Below are 19,403 nucleotides of genomic sequence, written 5' to 3' on the forward strand. Positions count from 1 at the left end.
AATGTACACATGTCTAATTATTTGCTTAGGATAATTGCCTAGAATTTAATATTATGTCAGCAGTAAATGAACTTCTTAAGCCTTGCAGTATGTGTTTCTAAACTGACCTTCAGAATACAAGAAAGCTTACACCAGTGAACAGTCAATCCTATCAGCACTGTAGAAGTGTCACAAAAAAATCGGGCATGATGGGTATAAATCCTAGTGATTTTTAATTCCTTGTCATCTAATAGTGGGGAGTGTTCTACTTTTTTTTCTTGTATTGATGTTTTAGTAAAAAGATTTTATAATAAAGTTTTCAAAACACACTGTTTCATAATAGTTGCTTCTGTTCCTTCTCTCATGTTCCTCTAGGTTAATTTATCTCTTCTCTCTCTCTGTTTTTCCTCTCCAGGATGGAAGTATGATGTGATGGATATAACTATGGGATACTGTGTGGGCACACGGCCTCCCTCTTGCCTCATTCTCCTGCTTCTCAAGCTTTTGGCTACACTCTCTCAGGGGCTGCCTGGGACCGGAGCCCTGGGTTTCCACTTCACACATTCCATTTATAATGCTACCGTGTACGAGAACTCGGCAGCAAGGACTTACGTCAACAGCCAGAGTCGCATGGGCGTCACCTTGATCGATCTGTCCTGGGACATCAAATACAGAATAGTGTCTGGAGACGAGGAAGGCTTTTTCAAAGCCGAGGAAGTCATCATTGCAGATTTCTGTTTTCTCAGAATAAGAACTAAAGGTGGCAATTCCGCCATATTGAACAGGGAAATTCAGGACAATTATTTATTGATAGTCAAAGGCTCTGTCCGAGGTGAGGATTTGGAAGCATGGACCAAAGTGAGCATACAGGTTTTAGATATGAATGACCTGAGACCCTTATTTTCACCCACAACCTACTCAGTTACAATCGCAGAAAACACACCACTAAGGACTAGTGTTGCCCAGGTGACGGCGACAGATGCAGACATCGGTTCCAATGGCGAATTCTACTACTACTTCAAGAACAAAGTTGAGCTCTTTTCAGTCCACCCCACGAGCGGGGTCATCTCCTTAAGTGGACGATTAAATTATGATGAAAAGAGCAGATACGACCTGGAGATCTTGGCCGTGGACCGGGGAATGAAGCTGTATGGGAATAATGGAGTGAGCAGCACTGCCAAGCTTTATGTTCATGTGGAACGGGTCAATGAGCATGCCCCTACTCTCCACGTGGTCGCTCACGTTCCTTTCTCATTGGACACAGAGCCTGTATATGCGGTGGTGACAGCCGAAGACCTCGATGAAGGGGCCAATGGAGAGATTGAGTCTGTCTCCATCGTGGCTGGGGACCCTTTAGACCAGTTCTTCCTGGCCAAGGAAGGAAAGTGGGTGAATGAGTACAGGATTAAGGAGAAGAAGCCGGTTGACTGGGAGAGCTTTCCCTATGGCTACAACCTCACTCTTCAAGCCAAAGACAAGGGGTCACCTCAGAAATTTTCAGCAGTCAAGATAGTCCACATCGTCAACCCCAAAAGAGACACTGTTCCAATTAGATTTGAGAAAGACGTGTACGAAGTGAGCATTAGTGAATTTTCCCCTCCTGGTGTTGTGGTTGCTATAGTAAAATTAAGTCCCGAACCACTAGATGTGGAGTACAGATTATCCCCTGGAGAGGATGCCCAGTACTTCACAATCAATCCCCGGTCAGGTCTGATCGTCACCGCACAGCCACTGAATACCATTAAGAAGGAGGTTTATAGACTGGGGGTGACAAATAAAGAAGGAGATTTAAAAACACAAGTCACCATCAGCATAGAAGATGCCAATGACCACACCCCAGAATTTCAGCAGCTGCTGTATGAGGCAGTTGTGAATGAGAGTGTTCCCGTGGGAACAAGCGTTCTGACAGTTTCAGCTTCTGATAAGGATAAAGGAGAAAATGGGTACATCACCTACAGTATTGCCAGCTTGAACGTGTTGCCGTTTGCCATTAACCAGTTTACAGGCATCATCAGCACCACTGAAGACTTGGACTTTGAATCCTCTCCAGAAACGTACAGGTTCATCGTCAGAGCCTCTGACTGGGGCTCGCCATACCGCCATGAGAGTGAGGTCAATGTGACTATTCGAGTCGGAAATGTCAATGACAACAGCCCCCTCTTTGAAAAAGTGGCTTGCCAGGGAGTGATCTCCTATGACTTTCCAGTTGGGGGTCATATCACAGCTGTCTCAGCGATCGATATTGACGAGCTGGAGCTTGTAAAGTACAAAATCATCTCTGGAAACGAACTTGGTTTCTTTTATTTAAACCCAGACTCTGGTGTTTTGCAGCTTAAAAAGTCACTGATGAATTCTGGCGTTACAAATGGAAATTTTGCCCTCAGGATTACAGCCACTGATGGAGAGAATCTTGCGGACCCCATGTCTGTTAACATTTCAGTCCTACATGGGAAGGTGTCTTCAAAGAGCTTCAGTTGCCGAGAAACTCGTGTGGCTCAGAAGCTGGCAGAGAAGCTCCTCATTAAGGCTAAAGCAAATGGGAAACTGAATCTAGAAGATGGATTTCTTGACTTTTATTCAGTTAACCGGCAGGGACCACGTTTCGACAAGTCATTTCCGTCTGATGTGGCTGTGAAGGAGAATCTGCCAGTTGGTGCTAACATCCTGAAGATTAAAGCCTATGATGCCGACTCTGGCTTCAATGGGAAGGTGCTATTTACAATATCTGATGGGAATATGGATAGCTGTTTTAATATTGATATGGAGACTGGGCAACTTCAAGTCCTTATGCCCATGGATCGAGAGCACAGAGACCTCTATCTCCTTAACATCACCATCTATGACTTAGGGAACCCACAAAAGTCCTCATGGAGGTTGCTTACCATCAACGTGGAGGATGCCAATGACAATAGCCCGATTTTTATTCAAGACAGTTATTCAGTTAACATTCTTGAGAGTTCAAGTATTGGCACTGAGATTATTCAAGTGGAAGCCAGTGACAAAGATTTGGGTTCTAATGGTGAAGTGACTTACTCAGTCTTGACAGATACACAACAATTTGCCATCAATAGCTCCACTGGAATCGTGTATATAGCGGACCAATTGGACCGGGAATCCAAAGCGAACTATTCTTTAAAAATAGAAGCCAGAGACAAGGCAGAAAGTGGCCAACAGCTCTTTTCTGTTGTCACCCTGAAGGTTTTCTTGGATGATGTCAATGACTGCTCCCCAGCTTTCATTCCCAGTAGCTACAGTGTGAAGGTCCTTGAAGACCTCCCTGTTGGCACTGTCATTGCTTGGCTGGAGACCCATGACCCAGATCTGGGACTGGGGGGTCAAGTGCGCTATTCTTTGGTCAATGATTACAATGGGAGATTTGAAATAGATAAAGCAAGTGGCGCCATCCGCCTGAGCAGGGAGCTTGACTATGAAAAGCAGCAGTTCTATAACCTCACAGTTCGGGCCAAGGACAAAGGGCGGCCTGTCTCGCTGTCTTCTGTGTCCTTTGTGGAGGTGGAAGTGGTGGATGTCAACGAAAACCTCCATACTCCCTATTTCCCGGACTTTGCTGTTGTTGGCTCTGTAAAAGAGAACTCACGGATTGGAACCAGCGTGCTGCAGGTGACTGCCCACGATGAGGACTCGGGGAGGGATGGGGAGATCCAGTACTCCATCAGGGATGGCAGTGGTCTTGGAAGGTTCAATATTGATGACGAGAGTGGTAAGTTTCCAGTTTTGTGCCAGCAGTGTTGTTTCACGTCTCTTCAGTTGTCAACACTGGGAAAGTGAAGGGCTATTCTTGAACTCAAGTGGAATGACAGATGAGGTTGCACTGGTGCAGAGGTGACAAAGTCAGAGCTTTTCCTTAGAATGCACTGACTTGTAAGAAGACCTCTTTATACATGAGAGCCGGTGGTTTTCAGTGGGAGTCCCTGGTTTCTTTCCTGTCCAGCCACGCTGTCACTAGGTTATCTTCTGATAAGCATAGGTAATTCTCACCTCTGCTGAGTGTACTCAGGACCTTCACTAAATTAAGGGTCCTGATAAAGTAAATTATATTTGCATTGGCTTTATATTAGTAGTGTGAAATAAGTTTTCAAGTGGCTCTTGTTTCCCTCTACAGACAGGCTTTGCTGAAGTTATCTGGCATTAGTTGCTTGTCTCTGGGGTCTCATAGGCACCTCTGGCCCTTGACTGACAGGCGTTTGCACTGTATCGGCCCCATTGATACATGAAGGCATCCTTCTACAAATACTTTCATGATAGACTAGAGGAGGCATGCTGTGGATTTTATTTATTTAAAAAAATGGTTTTAAGATTTTACCTGTAAGAATTTACAGTTTATAGAAACATTTTAAGATGTGGGACAAAATTGTCCTGATATTTTTGTTGTCCCCTACCTGTTGATTTACATATCATCATAGCTACAGATAGGTATTTTATTTCTATTCTTATTGTCATTATTTGCCTTTAAACATACAGGTGCTTGGCTGTGTTGTGTGTGTGTGTGTGTGTGTGTGTGTGCGCACGCACGCGCGTGCGCACACGTGCACATGCCTTGATCAGCAGAGTAACTTTTTCTTTTTTAGTATTTATTTTTATTTATTTACATGGCTGCGCCAGGCCTCAGTTGCGGCACGTGGGATCTTGTGCTGTGGCCTGTGGGATCTAGTTCCCTGACCAACCTGGGCCTCCAGCATTGGGAGGCCAGTGCTGGACCACTCGGGAAGTCCCCAAAGTATCTTTTTCTAGTCTTCTCTAGGTTGTAGACGTCTCAAGACAGGGGCTCCGTCTTCTCTATTCCCGTGTGAATGGTACTGTTGGCGCTCTTCATTTGCGGGGATACATTTGGATCCAGGAAAGTATTTTCTACAACGCTCACAAGGTGTTTTGTTCCCAGTAAGGAAGACGGTGATGATGCTGATGACGATCATGAAAACAGGTAGTGGGAAGGGGTTGTCATAAGGATCCTAGTTTACAGTAGTTATACCAGAAAAAGGGCTTGAGAAGCTGTTTCAATATTGGATAGAAGTAGCAAAACTCTCTGTACCATCACAGATTTAAACTTTAAATTGTAAATTTTTAATATGTGATTTCTGATTACGGCCAGTATAAACCATAAAACTGATTCCATAGCCACAAAGAAGGAAAAGGTAAATGTCAGGAAAACTGGGTTCTGATTTAATCATATACTCTATTTTTTATATGTAACTTGTCATTCAGTTAGGATGTATTTTTACCTTTGAAATACAAAATGAGAAAGGAAAAGTAGCGATCTTTACTGAAGGTCTATTCTGTGCTACTAGTTTACTGTTGACAGTAATGGCTTCATTGAGTACTTGCAATGGGCAACATACTGTATGAAGGGTTTTATAGTCAAGTCTTATTTAATTCTTCCAATAGTCCCATTAATCTTAATACTCAGTTCATGAACCAATATTCAGAGAAGATACATAACTTGGAGCCTAGTTTCAAGTTTAGCTCTGAGCAACCGTGGTGTACACTGCAATCTCCAGTCTAAAGACAAGCACGGGCTTCCTTGCTTGTTTCTAGAGACACTTGAGTTTGGTGTTGATCTAACATTTGTAAGAGTACAGTGTTAAATGTGAGTCAAAATCCTTAGAATCCTGAGCTCAGAGATGGCTGGCACCAGCCATTAATCGCCGTCTTCTCCCCTTGCGGTCCCATTGTTTGTGTGCTTCTCCAGCGTGAGAAGCTTCCCTTTGGGACTGAGGTAGATATAGGTAGGTAGGTCAACAGTAAGGTATCAGGCTGAATGAGTAACCACTTCAGCCTAATGGCTGCATCAAGCCACAGGGGGTTGCTTTATTAGGAAGTTTCCCCTTCGTGTTGCTTGATGCAGGCAAGAGCAGGAGCAGTTTGGTGAGAGTGGCCTAGACTTTCCCAGTTTGTACTGTTCTGTTTTCATCTTAGGTATTACTGCAGAAAATGTGTGTATAGTTATTTGATGCTATAGCTGGTTTTTATAATTCTTTATATAAATTATTTTTATTGAAGTATAGTTGATTTGCAATTATATATATGTATGCTGCTGTTGCTGCTAAGTTGCTTCAGTTATATCCGACTCTGTGCGACCCCATAGACAGCAGCCCACCAGGCTCCCCCATCCCTGGGATTTTCCAGGCAAGAATACTGGAGTGGGTTGCCATTTCCTTCTCCAGTGCATGAAAGTGAAAGTGAAGTCGCTCAGTCATGTCTGACTCTTCACGACCCCATGGACTGCAACCTACCAGGCTCCTCCGTCCATGGGATTTTCCGGGCAAGAGAACTGGAGTGGGGTGCCATTGCCTTCTCTGATATATATGTATATACATACATACATACATATATGTATATATATATATTCTATCCCTATTCACATTCTTTTCCATGATAGGTTATTACAAGGTATCAAGTATAGTACCCTGTGTATACAGTTGGTCCTTCCTTATCTGTTGTGAATATAGTCCATGGGCTTGCAAAGACTCAGATGTAGCTGAGTGACTAAGCACAGCACAGCATATGTAGAGTAGTGCGCATCTGTTAATCTTAAACTCCCAATTTATCCTCTACCCGCCTTCCTCTTTGGTAACCATAAATTTGTTTTCTATATCTGGTTCTGTTTTATAAATGAGTTGATCTGTATTATCTGTTTAGATTCCACGTGTGAGTGATATCATATGGCCTTTGTCTTTGTTAGTCCACTTAGTGTGACAATCTCTAGGTCCAGCCGTGTTGCTGCAGATGGCATCATTTCATGCTTTTCATGACAGAGTAACACTCCACTCATGTTTCTTTATCCACTCATCTCTCCTCCTTACCTGTTCATCTGTCTGTGGGTGTTCAGGTGGCCTCCCTGCTTTGGCTGTTGTAATCAGTGCTGCTGTGAGCATTGGGGTGCGTGTACCTTTTTCAATTAGTGTTTCTGACTTCAGGAGTTTGGTGTCTTTTGCCTCTGCTGAAAAGTCAGCTCACTGTTTTGCCTTTGTTTCCTTATATTCTGGATTGCATAAAACAAATTTTGCCATAAGTGATAAAAATGTCACTTTCATTTTGACATTGCTTTGTGACTTAATCTCTTTTCTTAGGTCATTAACTCCTCTGGGGTAAAGAGTAGCTGGGTGCATTATGTAAACCTGTTCTGAGGATATATCTAGAACCATTTCCTCTCAGTCTTAACTCAGTACTCTGTTCTTTGCATTCATTAGCCATGTTTCTGATTTAACTTCCTAGAGAATTACTTAGTTTTAAAACTACAGTGACTATTTCTTTTTCTCCTTTATATTTCATATGGTTTCCCTGTTTAAGGAAGTAAAACTATGTTTTTCTCTGGTTATCAGAAAAGAGGCTTGGACTTGATGTTGAAATGCTTTAATGAAGATTACAGTTCCCATATGGTAATATTCTTAGCCATCTTTCTTCCATCTCGCTTCTTGTAGATTTTAACATCCCACCCTAAGAAGCTGACGAGGAATGATTGCCTCGACTTGTGCCAGGGGATGCTAAGGTTGGGGATAAGTTTGGCAAATGTACGAGCAACAAGAGAAGCCATCGCTTTGTACTGTTTGGCTTATGCTCCTATTGAATGATCCATCAGCTCTGCCTGCAACCACTAAAAATCATGGCTTGAGCCGCTGGCAGAATGAATGGATGGCTGTTTAGCCCTACTACTGTTACTGGGTCTGAAGTCTGAACTCTGCTCTTCGTTGGACCCCCAGGCATAAAACGGCTTAAACTTGTTTGGAGTTTGGTCTTTCAGGAACCTTGAAAGCTCCTTCCAAAGCTTGTGTCATAGCTTGCATGGATTCATGGGTCTCAAGCTTCTGCATGCATGTGAATCAGCTGGAAAGTTTGTTCGCAATGCAGATCCCCAGGCCTGATTCCCAAGGATTCTGATTCCGTTGCTCTGGGATGGGAGCCTAAGAATCTTCACGTGAGCTCTTCAAGCTGTTCTTCTGCATGTGGTTCGGAAACACTGCCCTAAATTTACCTGGGCTCTTTAGAGTATGTTCACAGATTCTTTCCTATAAATTCCTTTTCCTTATTCTTTAGAAAGGCGGGGAATTAAACTCATGTTTTGGATGAATTTCTTTTTTAAGCAAGCTTTCCAACCCCAATAAATCTTCTATTACTCATTAGTAGTGATAGTTTTCTGAATGCTTTCCTGATGAATCAAAAATCTATTTATATGCTTTAGTAACTGCAGTGCTCCTGTTTTGTGAATCAGCTTATGCTGGGATTAGTTGATTCACTTAGTAGTTCTAGGGGCTTCCCTGGTGACTCAAATTGTAAAGACTTTGCCTGCAATGCAGGAGACCTGGGTTCAGTCCCTGGGTTGGGAAGATCCCCTGGAGAGAGAATGACATCCCACTCCAGTATTCTTGCCTGGAGAATTCCCTGGACAGAAGAGTCCATGGGGTTGCAAAGAGTTGGACACGACTGAGCGACTATCACTTATACTTCAGTAGTGTTATGTTCTTTACTATTTTGTAACTCAGTGAACAAAAGCATACCTTTGGAGTTTTTTACCATGTACAGGCACTTATAAATGTTTAATAACATTCACAGTAAATAGATTAGCTGAGGGGCCTTCAACTACAGTGGATTGAATCATAGTTTAAATGACCAGTGACCAGTTTCAAGATGGAACATGCAATTTAATCATTTTTTTCCTTCTCAAAGAACACATTCTTATTCTTTGACATGATAAAAATTCATATTCTTGGCTACTCAGAAGTTTTAGAAGGTTTAGATAGAGTACATTGTACATTTTAAACTGTAATTTTCCATTAGATACTTTTGTAAGCTGCAATGACTTTCACTGTTTTATTTAGCTGGTATTAAAGAAATATTTAATCCAAATAGTTTTCAGTTCAGAATATTAATCATGGATAATTTGGAAGATATTTTACCATTCATTATTACTAATTATATTATTGATCCATTTATCAAGTACCTGTTTTTTGCTAGGCACTGTGCTGGGTGCTTTGTAGGTACTTTCTAATTGATACATTAATCCAGCAAGGTGGGGTTCAGTGAGATTTGCCTAACCAGGGTCAAGCATTTGGGAGCTGTCTGAGCTGGAATTGACAGTCTAGTGACGTGGACTCCAAATCTCATGTTAGTCCCCTTCTTTTCTACTGCAGTCTGCCACTATAACCTTGCTAAGTGTATGTATTAGTCAGGTTTTCTGTATTATTGCTGTGTAACAAACAATCAAAAAATTTCAGTGGCTTATAAAAGCAGAGTTTTTTTTCTTGCTCTTGGGTCTGACAAAATAGTTGAGGTTGTTGCAGGGTGTAGTGTGAGTTACAATCTATTCTGCATGTTTTTCCTACTCCAGGACCCAGGCTGAAGAGAGTACTCAGTGTCTGGGCTGTAGTGTTCTCGAAGTCAGGTCAGGAGTGCCAGAGGCTGATGGAAGCTTGCAGTGCCTCTTGAAGTCTTAACTCGAGACTGGTCTGCATTCCATTGACCAAAGACCATCTTGGGATCGAGTTGAATATCGATGTGGGGCAGAGAAGACTACTTCTCTTACAGAGAAAGGGAGGAAGAGGCATGGATCATTACTGAATGATAATGCAGTCTGACATAGCATATGACAGCGGTTGACACAGAGGGCCACAGGTGTCAGACTGGGCCTTCTCCAGTGCGATCAGGATCTTTCTAGCTCTCCAATGTTGAGATGCTATACTTGATCTTTTATAGGGAGAAGAATTCATTTCAACTGGTGGCCAGGGAAAGAATAAAGATATGCAACTATGTAGCATTTATTTAGTTAGTTCAAATGAAGAATTGTTTGCTAGCTGCCAGTGCTGAGTCTAACACTCTTTATTTGCAGACTCTAATCAAGTGTCAAGAGTGGGTGAATCAAAAACGGGAAGAGAAACATTTGTATTGTTAAAAATTTGAGGAGCCTTTTATCATTGCAGAAGTCAGATATTGAAAGAGCTGGGTAATTTCCATAGGATCATGTTTCTTGCATAATGTCATAAAGTATAAGCTTCTGTTTTCTGACAATCAGAGGCATTGGAAATCATATTTTTTCTTATAGACAGCTGCTAACTGTTCCAGCTTCTTTTCCGAAAACTTGCTATTTCAACTCCTTTTTGACAATTTGAGGAGTAAGACAGATATTTCTCGGCAACTTTGGTGTAGTTCACGATAATTCCAGACTAAATGGTGATTCCCATCCTCATTCTTTTTTCCAGGTGATATTTGTATCCCCCACCCATCTAGGTCAAAAGAGATTCATTGAATTTGGCTCAAAATTTGCCCCTGGGACCAGAGCAAGTTAAGGAGAGGAATGAAGTTAGGGTCAAGTGATAGCAGAAGCTTTTCTTGGCTCTGGATTTTTACCCTTTAGCTCTAGACTTTTTGATCATAATTATCTGAGAGAAATATAATGTTCCCGGAGGAGCTCTGAACACTCCACGACATTCAGATGAATCTAATAGTTGTCATGTAAATCAGGCGGGGGGGGGGGGTGGAAGCTTCTGGAAAATAATGAACAGCATGCTTTCATTACTCTTTTCAGCAGGTGCCTTCTTCTTGACCTTTTCTAAGCAGTAGACTGAAGGCAATTCAGGCTTTAATAGAGGACCCTTGGTTCAAATCTGTGATTATTTCTGCCTTGTGTATCAACTCTATGCTGCCATTGTCCCCATGTAACTAGTAAATGATAAATATAATGACCAGCATAAAGAGGAAATCCACACTGGGGGGCAAGCCAACAATCTGGAAGCTTGTGTGGTCTTTCCTCTGAACCCATTCCTCCTTTTATGTTTTAATAATAGAGGTTTCCCACAGTTTACCTGGCCCTTCCTGTCAGCAGCATCATGATTTCCTCAGTGCTAGGTGATGCTGAATGATATTTACTTCTTCAGTTAGCAAAGAATGAAATTTCAGAGGCCTAGTAAGCAGAGGTTACGAAAACGATCATGATTGCTCCATGTATTACTGGCTCTCTGGAAGAGGTATTGGGGTAAATTTATTGTTTGTGGCTTCAGGTAGCTTGTATCTCATTTCAGTCTTCTAAAAAAAATTTTTTGCAGGTGTTTTATATGCATATTGAAGGATACTTTCATTTATTATTACATTTGGAAGAATTATAGAGTTTGATAAATATTTATGTGATGCCTCTATATTCACTGTGTTTCATTGAAAAGAAAATGAAATGAAAATGAAAATGGGCTGCAGTCTGTAGTTTTAGCTTGCCAGTTTTTATGAAAGCTTGTCTTATCAACAGACAGAATCTACAAAGAGTTGTGTGTAGGATTCAATTCAATTTATATTAAATTCTGGGCACTGATACGCAGATTATTGAATATACTAGGACTCTCCAAATTTTTCCTTTGGACATTTGATGATTTAATGGCTCCTCTAGGACAACTCTGCGTGATTAAATTCCCTGATTTTCATTTGCATAATATAGGTAACATTCAAGTTGCTTTTAAAAAGCAGTATGCTGGTGAGAATAATGCCAAATAAAATAATATATTGAATAAGAAATATTTTGAGTCTAAAAGTTTAAATAAATTTGAATAAAAATTGAAGGAATTAAGATAAAAATTTGTGGTCCATACAGGTCAGCACACACATACATACATATACATACATATACACACACGGATGCTATGGTAAAAACAAAAAGGCTTTGTGATTTAACTGCACAATCTATGAAACAGTGCTTAAACCATTTTCAATTCTTTTTCTACACTTTCTTCCTTAAAAGTCTACCTCTTCACTTTCGCTGCTTCTCTGCTCCCTTTTTTCCTCCTCTTCCTTCTTTCCTTGCCACATTTATGTAGTACACAGGTTCTCTGCAGGCTTTGGGGCTGAAGAAGATGCATAGATGTTTAAGACAAGGATGAGTAGTAGAGACAGAGAAGCATGTAATTGCAAACTGTGGGATACATCGGTGACATAACCTAAGTGAGAGCCTTGTGCTGGCCATTTATCATGTTCATTGTGGCCTTGGCATCAGCCTTTGGCATTATGCGATGATTTTTACAAATTCCAATTGGAGAAAGGACAGTCTGAGAGATAACCAGAGCATTAAAGTCAGTTGATGATGATATATCAGCAAGGCTTAATTGTCAAGGAATGCATAGCCCCAGAAATAGATCGAGGTTTTTATGAGGCTTGAAACTCATAAAATTTGGGTGGCTTCTTTGAGGAAAAAGTATAAACAGTATGACTACAAAGTTTTTATATTTGCTTAGAATGAGGAAAGAAATTACAGTAATTCATGAGTTTGAAAGTCAACAAACACATGTATCACAAATCTCAGAAAAAATATATTTTGTTTATATTTTTATATTTATTTTAAATATAAATGCAATTTATAATTATATAATATTTTGTTTGTATTTTATAAAGTATCTACCACACATTTCTAATACATTTTTTCCTGTATACTTTTTGGTTGCATTTTTTCTTTGATTGCGTCTTATAAGATAATAATCTTATAATTGTTTCTATAAAAAGTTCAGAAAGATTATTTTTCTCCCAGTGTGGTTGATTGAAATTTTTTTTATTCAGAGTTTAGAAATGTTTTTCTAGAGACACAGCTTGTTATTGATCGTGCTATATGTATTTTCTCCGTTGCTGTCAAAGTTAAAAAAAATCTCTGTCAAGTTTATTTCTCATATAAACTGTTATAGATCTACTTGCTGTTAATAATAACTGACTGCTATAGGTCTGTGCTCTGTAAACAAACAAAAAACAATTCTAGTAATTTCCGTTTCTGAGAATCTAATCAACCAAAAGAAATAACTTATGGTGCACTTAAAATTTGTATGCTTCTTTTCAGGAGAAAACTTTCAGAACCAAATCTTCCAATTAAAAGCTTGCATGTCTAATGATTGGGGAATTTTCCACAGGCTAGCTCCTGGCTCTGTACCTCTGGTCCCTAATTTCTCCTCCCCAGTGGCCGTAATTCTTTAATGGTCACTCCAGGTTATGGTTGTGTGGTGATGCAAGCTCTGTCCTGTCACGTCCATGCTACAGAGCTGGCTGTTTCAGTGCAATGGGTAGGAAAAGGCTTTTGGTAAGCCGTTCCTACCCTGGGCAGCTGGTAACAATTTGTCTATATGTGGTATTGATGGTGAGCCATTAAATGCAAGCCTAATGTATCTTCAACTCATTCTCACTTAGATCCCTAGTGTGCCTATGTGTGTGCAAAGTTGCTTCAGTCTTTTCCAACTCTGAGACCCCATCGACTATATCCCACCAGGCTCCTCTGTCCATGAAATTTCCCAACAATGATACTGGAGTGGGTTGCCATTTCCTACTTCAAGGGAACTTCCCCACTCAGGGATCCAACCCGAATCTCTTATGTCTCCCGCGTTGGCAGGCGGATTCTTTACCACTAGCGCCAAATGCGTAATCTTGTGAACCATTACTTGGATTCTCCCTGGGGCTTGGAAGCTTTGATGGCTTCATATTAAATGTGCATCTGTGATGAGTACTGGTAAAAGAACATTTTTTTCTGACATTTTTAAGGTCATTGGTGGGAAGGACTGGAGGGTTATTGGAGCTGGGCCAGGCCACAAAGTCTAGTGTTGATTTGTAGTTTGCTGACACCTAGACCAGGTTTAAGGTTCTTGTCACTTGAGTGTGTTATTGAACCAACAAACATAACATTGCAAAGGTCATAAGATCAAGGTTGCAAGTGAGTGGATCCAGGTTCCCTGGTATCTCCAAGTATCTAAAGAAGGTGCCCTGAAGTCGTGTGGCCAAAGCAGCACTCGAAGGATAAGTCTGAGAGTTCAAGAAAGATGGTCTTGAGTGCACTGCTTTCTCTGAGTGGTTGGCTGCGGAGGGAATTGCCATTATTCCCTGGGCCCAACTCTTTTTTTAACTCCTATTTGGGAATTTACTAGAAAGAATATACCAGTTTTTCTTGGACGCCAAGAAAAATGGCCTTTGAGAGCTGTCCTAATGATTGTCACAGAGTTCCTTTTCTTCAACTCATCTTATCCTAAAAGCATGACTTTGAAGTTTCTCCTAAATTATTAGGGGTTTCACTTAACTATAATTTCAGCATTTTATACACACACACACACACACACACACACACACATATATGGGCTTCCCTGGTAGCTCACACAGTAACATATCTGCCTGCAATGCAGGAGACACAGGTTCGATCCCTGGGTCGGGAAGATCCCCTGGAGAAAGGAATGGCTACCCACTCCAGTATTCTTGCCTGGGAAATCCCGTGGACAGAGGAGCCTGGCGGGCTACAGTCCATGGGGTTGCAAAGAGTCAGATAGGACTGAGTGACTAACAGTTCATGCTTCATACTATATATATATATATATAATTTATTTAGGCTGCACCAGGTCTTAGTTGCAGCATGCAAACTCTTAGGGGTAGCATGTAGGGTAGTTCCTTGACCAAGGATTGAACCCAGACCCCCTGCATTAGGAGCATGGAGTTTAGCCCCTGGACCTCCAGGGAAGGCCTCCAGATTATTATTACACTGTTTTTTGACAATCTAATATATTACTATTATATTGTACATGTCAGCAGCACATCTCACAATTGGTCATTTCCATCCCCATGGGCTGCTGGCATCGGTAGGATGTTTCTAATTTCCATGACTGCACTTTGATAAAATCTTATTATTAAAAATAAACATTGACAAGATCAGCTTTGATAGAGAATTCTATACTTGGGATATCATGTCATTCATGAGCCAGCATGAGACCCTGAGATCCTGAGTGAGACTGTGGTGATGGAAACCAAGGTTAAAGCCTTCTTTTGTGTATATTCAGCCTCTGCTCTCATACATATCAGTATCTCTCCCCAAACCTGGGTAGAGTTCTGTATTTCTTTCTCACACCTTGAGGATACTGCAAAAGAAATTTTTGCCACATGATTAGACTGAATAAGCCTTGCATTGAAAACATGGTGATTAGTTTTGGATAACAATTTCCTAAAACATTGTCCTAATTGCTAAAAGTGCAGCCTTTGTCCATCTGTCTGTCTGGTAGTTTTATTCAAGAAGGCAAATAATCGGAATGAGTCACACTTTCATTTATGGTCACTAAACTCCTGTGTTTCACAGCTAAGACAAGGTAGGCACTCAATGGTGTCAATGCTAAGGCAGAATTCCTGCTCCACAGTCACACCACAGGACTCAAAAATGTACAGTAGCTAATGTGGAACTTGATAATTTGGTACAATATAAGCAAGAAGCAGAGTGTAAAGAAAAATTGCTGTGGGGAGCCTTTTACAAAACTTTGAAAATAATTTGTTCTGACATACATTAACTCTTGCATTTTTTCCTGGATCTTATTTAGTTCTACTTTGCACACAATTCTAGTAAGCTAGAATTCTCTTTTTTTTATTGGAATATAAGTGCTTTGCAATGTTTTGTTGGTTTCTGCTGTACAACGTTGTGAATCAGCCATTGTTGTTCTGTCACTCATTTGTATCTGACTCTTTGTGACCCCATGGACTACGGCACGCCAGGCCTCCCTGTCCATCACCAACTCCCGAAGCTTGCTCAAACTCAGGTCCATTGAGAAGGTGATGCCACCCGACCATCTCATCCTTTGTCATCCCCTTCTCCTCCTGCCCTCAATCTTTCCCAGCATCAGGGTCTTTTCCAGTGAGTCAGCTCTTCACATCAGGTGGCCAAAGTATTGGAGTTTCAGCTTCAGCATCAGTCCTTCCAATGAATATTCAGGACTGATTTCCTTTAGGATGGACTGGTTGGATCTCCTTGCAGTCCAAGGGACTCTCAAGAGTTTTCTCCAACACCACAGTTCCAAAGCATCAATTCCTCAGTGCTCAGCCTCCTTTATGGTCAAGCTCTCCCTTCCATACATGAACACTAGATCAGCCATGTATAGCCCTTTTGGATCTCCCTCTGCCTTCCTGTCCTGCCCCTCTATGTCCTCCCAGAGCACCAAGATGAGCTCCCTGTGTCTACTGTGGCTTCCCACTAGCTGTCTTACTTACCTGGGGATCTTCCCAACCCAGGGATCGAACCCGGGTCTCCCGCATTGGAGGCAGACGCTTTAACCTCTGAGCCACCAGGGAAGCCCATATATATGTCAGTGCTCCCCTCTCAGTTTCTCCCTCTGCTCCCCCCTGATGTGTCCACAAGTCTGTTCTCCATATCTGTGCCTCTATTCCTGCCCGGCAGATGGGTTCATCAGCACCATTTTTCTAGATTCCGTATATATGATCCTCTAGTGTCTTAGAGATTGTACAGCAGAGAGGATTGCTGTATGGTGGCATAGTAGCAACGATGAGGATTAACCCTGTTAATCAGACAGTGAGAGAACTCAGTGGCTAACCCCCATTGAAGGTTAATTGTGTGTCAGGCATTAGAAAGTATTAAATCATTTCCTTTTCACGAGGATTCCATGAAGTCGTTACTTGCTTACCCACATCTAAGGATGAAGAAACAAAAGCTTGGTTTTCAGTTACTTGTCCAGGTTTCCCAGCTTGTGATAAAGCTGGGATTTGAATGAGGCAGGCTAGCCCCGATCTGAGCTCTTAATCACTTCCCTACACTTCAGACACTTGCTGGATAAACAGCGAAGTGTCTCCTTGAGGGCTGACCCAAAGGGAGCCCATGACTTCATTAGAAGCCAGTATAAGAGCTGGTCATTATAATGAAGAGTCCCAATCATCGTAGAGGCCCAGATTCCTTAGGAAACAGAGCCCAAGGCAAAAATTACAGCACATGTTAATGTTTATTAAGGGTGCAGTCCCAGTGGAACACATATGAGGGCAAAAGGGAAGTCAAGACCTGCAGAAAGGGAGACCAAATATGAATGAGTATGTAATTTCATTGGTCACAGCTTTACAAAACGTGCCAGCCTGTTTCTCAGTCACCCTGCTTGTCTCTAGGGAGGTCACATGGAACCTCTGCATCTTGGGCCACTCAGCCTGGAGATGGAGGGAAGGACAAGCAGCTTTTCTCTTGATTCTTTCCCTCTTTGACCTTCTATTGATCAGATCTGCCACCTGGGACATCAACTCCTCAACTCTGTTGGGGCGGGTAGTGGATTGGGCTGAGCTTAATGGATCTTGGCAGTACACAGAGGCTGGGCAGAGAATTTCAATGTATTTGGGAAAGATTTTTGGTCCAAACAAAGTCTAAGCAGAAAGAAACAACCCATAGTATTGTGATGCCTACGTAGATGCCTGGAAAACTCCATTACCCAAAATGGCACTTTCCCCAGTGGCTCTGTTTTGTGAGGTTGTCATGGTTCCTGTTTCTTTGATCCCTGGGTGTGAAGAACGGCCCTGGAAGAACTGCCAGTGCTCCAGATCTTTGATCGATGTGTGCCAAACCTCTTTGCAACACCTCTTCTTTCTTGAAATCTGAGTGCTGTTTTATCAACCGTCTGTGCGTGCATGAGTCTGGGGGCTAGAAATGCAGGGGAGGGAGAAGAGAGCCTAAGGTCTGAGGGTGCCGTGAAAGGGTGTCTGCTTCGCCTGTGTCCCCATCTCATTCCTTGTCACGGTGTAGTCATCTCCGTTGTCCTCCTCGCTGGGGCCGCCGCCACCACCTAGCACTGTTTCGTCTGTTAGACTTTGCAGGGTGTGTCATGCACTGGAACCCATGCAGTCCACACATTAAGCTCATGGCCAGAGTCTCATGACCCTAGACTTACGGGTGTGGGAGCTGAGGTTTAGAGAGGTTGGATAACTAGCTTAATTTCAAAAAGCTACAAGTAGCAGAGCCAAGGATCATCTCACTTCAGAGTCCTTGTCCTTATCCTGACTACACACTGCCCCTGGAGCCCCCCTGTTGAGGCCTCTTAGAAAAATGCCTCCCCCACCCCCACCCTGGCCCTGTGCACCCCTTTTCTCATGTGCCTTTGTTGGTAGGAGCTTAAAAGGAATATCTGCAATATTCAGCAACCCATTATAATGTGTGCTGCATATTATACATGTCATATTTAATATAATGATCATAGAAGAGAACTATAACACATATTAAATACATTTACAATATGCTCTGACTCTTTGTGACCCCATGGACTGTAGCCCGCCAGGCTCCTCTGTCATGGGATTCTCCAGGCAAGAATACTGGAGTGGGTTGCCATGCCCTCCTCCAGGGGATCTTCCCAACCCAGGGATTGAACCCATATCTCCTGCGTCTACTTCATTGCAGGCAGATTCTTTACCACTGAGCCACTGGGAAAGCCCCCCAAAACATACTATATAACACATAATACACATCATATAATATTATATGTTATAAAGGTGTAATATGTTATATATTTGATAGTATCAGATAAGGTATGCCATCATATATTGTCTATATTGAGCACCTACTATGTGATGAGCTTTGTTCTAGGCACCAAGTTAGACCAGTGAGTCAAGTGGACAAAAATCCTTATCCTTGTAACATTCTAATGGAGAAATGGATAATAATCAAGATAAGTATAACATGCAATGTGTTGATGGGTTTAAGTGCTAAGCACCTAAAAAAATCTTCGAGGAAGGAAGAAAGAATGTGTGTAGGTAGCAGAGGGTTTCAGAGAAGGCCTCACTAAGACAGCCTCTGGATTGAGTCATAGAGGTGTTTTAGATGTGGAAGCTTGTTACTTCAGCTTGCAGGAAGGCAAGAAAGACAGGGCACAAACTTGGCTGATGGTCACAGACAAACTCTGATAACTGCTCTTCATGATTAACAAAACCACTAGGAACTGTAGGAGGAGTGTAATTTAAAAGACACAATTGTAAATGCAGATTTGTTCAACCCAGAAGTATCCTATTTTAAAGTATTTTCCAGTGACTCAGAAGTCTTGATGTCAATGTGTATGTGTTAATTGCTCAGCCCTGTTTGACTCTTTGCAACCCCATGGACTGTAGTTCACCAGGCTCCTTTGTCCATGGGATTTTCCAGCCAAGAATACTGGAGTGGGTTGCCATTTCCTTCTCCATGGCGTCTTCCCGACCCAGACTGAACCCAGGTTTACTGCATTGGCAGGTGGATTCTTTACCAGTCTGAGCCAGGGAAGTCTGATCCATCTCAGACTTCATCTTTAATTCCAACATGCCCACATCTTAAGAGGAAAATCTATTTACCTTGGTAATGATACAATTATTTCCCATCCTCCTTCTAGAGTCTGTTTTTCTAAATACTGTTTTAGAGCAACTCTACTTTGATTTTTATTAAATGTGTTGTCTTTAAGGGGCTTTCCCAGTGGCACAATCAGGAAAGAATCCACCTGCAATGCAAGACCTGGGTTTGATCCCTGGGTCAGGAAGATCCCCTGGAGGAGAATCCACTCTAGTATTCTTGCCTGGAAAATTCCATCGTCAGAGGAACCCAGGAGTCTACAGTCCATGGGGCCACAATGAGACAGACATGACTGAACAACTAAGCACTCGCTCACTCATTGTCTTTCAAACTGTTGAACTGAGCAGATGCTGTATCAGGT

The 19,403-nt window shown here is 41.9% G+C and overlaps 1 protein-coding gene and 1 non-coding gene across 3 annotated transcripts in view; one reads left to right on the top strand and one right to left on the bottom strand.

Moving 5' to 3' along the window:
* Positions 1 to 411: 411 nt before the first annotated feature.
* FAT3 (FAT atypical cadherin 3) overlaps positions 412 to 19,403 on the top strand; it is a 648,324-nt gene continuing 629,332 nt past the window's right edge. For both annotated transcript variants that reach the window (XM_068978441.1, XM_068978442.1), the window contains exon 1: positions 412 to 3,700. In XM_068978441.1, coding sequence (XP_068834542.1) covers positions 412 to 3,700 — 3,289 coding nt within the window. The remainder of the gene's footprint in view (positions 3,701 to 19,403) is intronic.
* Positions 15,964 to 16,035, bottom strand: TRNAW-CCA (transfer RNA tryptophan (anticodon CCA)). Its single transcript has one exon. It is a non-coding gene; the product is annotated as a tRNA-Trp (tRNA).

This window comes from Capricornis sumatraensis, chromosome 8 (genome assembly GCF_032405125.1).
Source record: "Capricornis sumatraensis isolate serow.1 chromosome 8, serow.2, whole genome shotgun sequence".
Taxonomy (NCBI): Eukaryota; Metazoa; Chordata; class Mammalia; order Artiodactyla; family Bovidae; genus Capricornis; species Capricornis sumatraensis.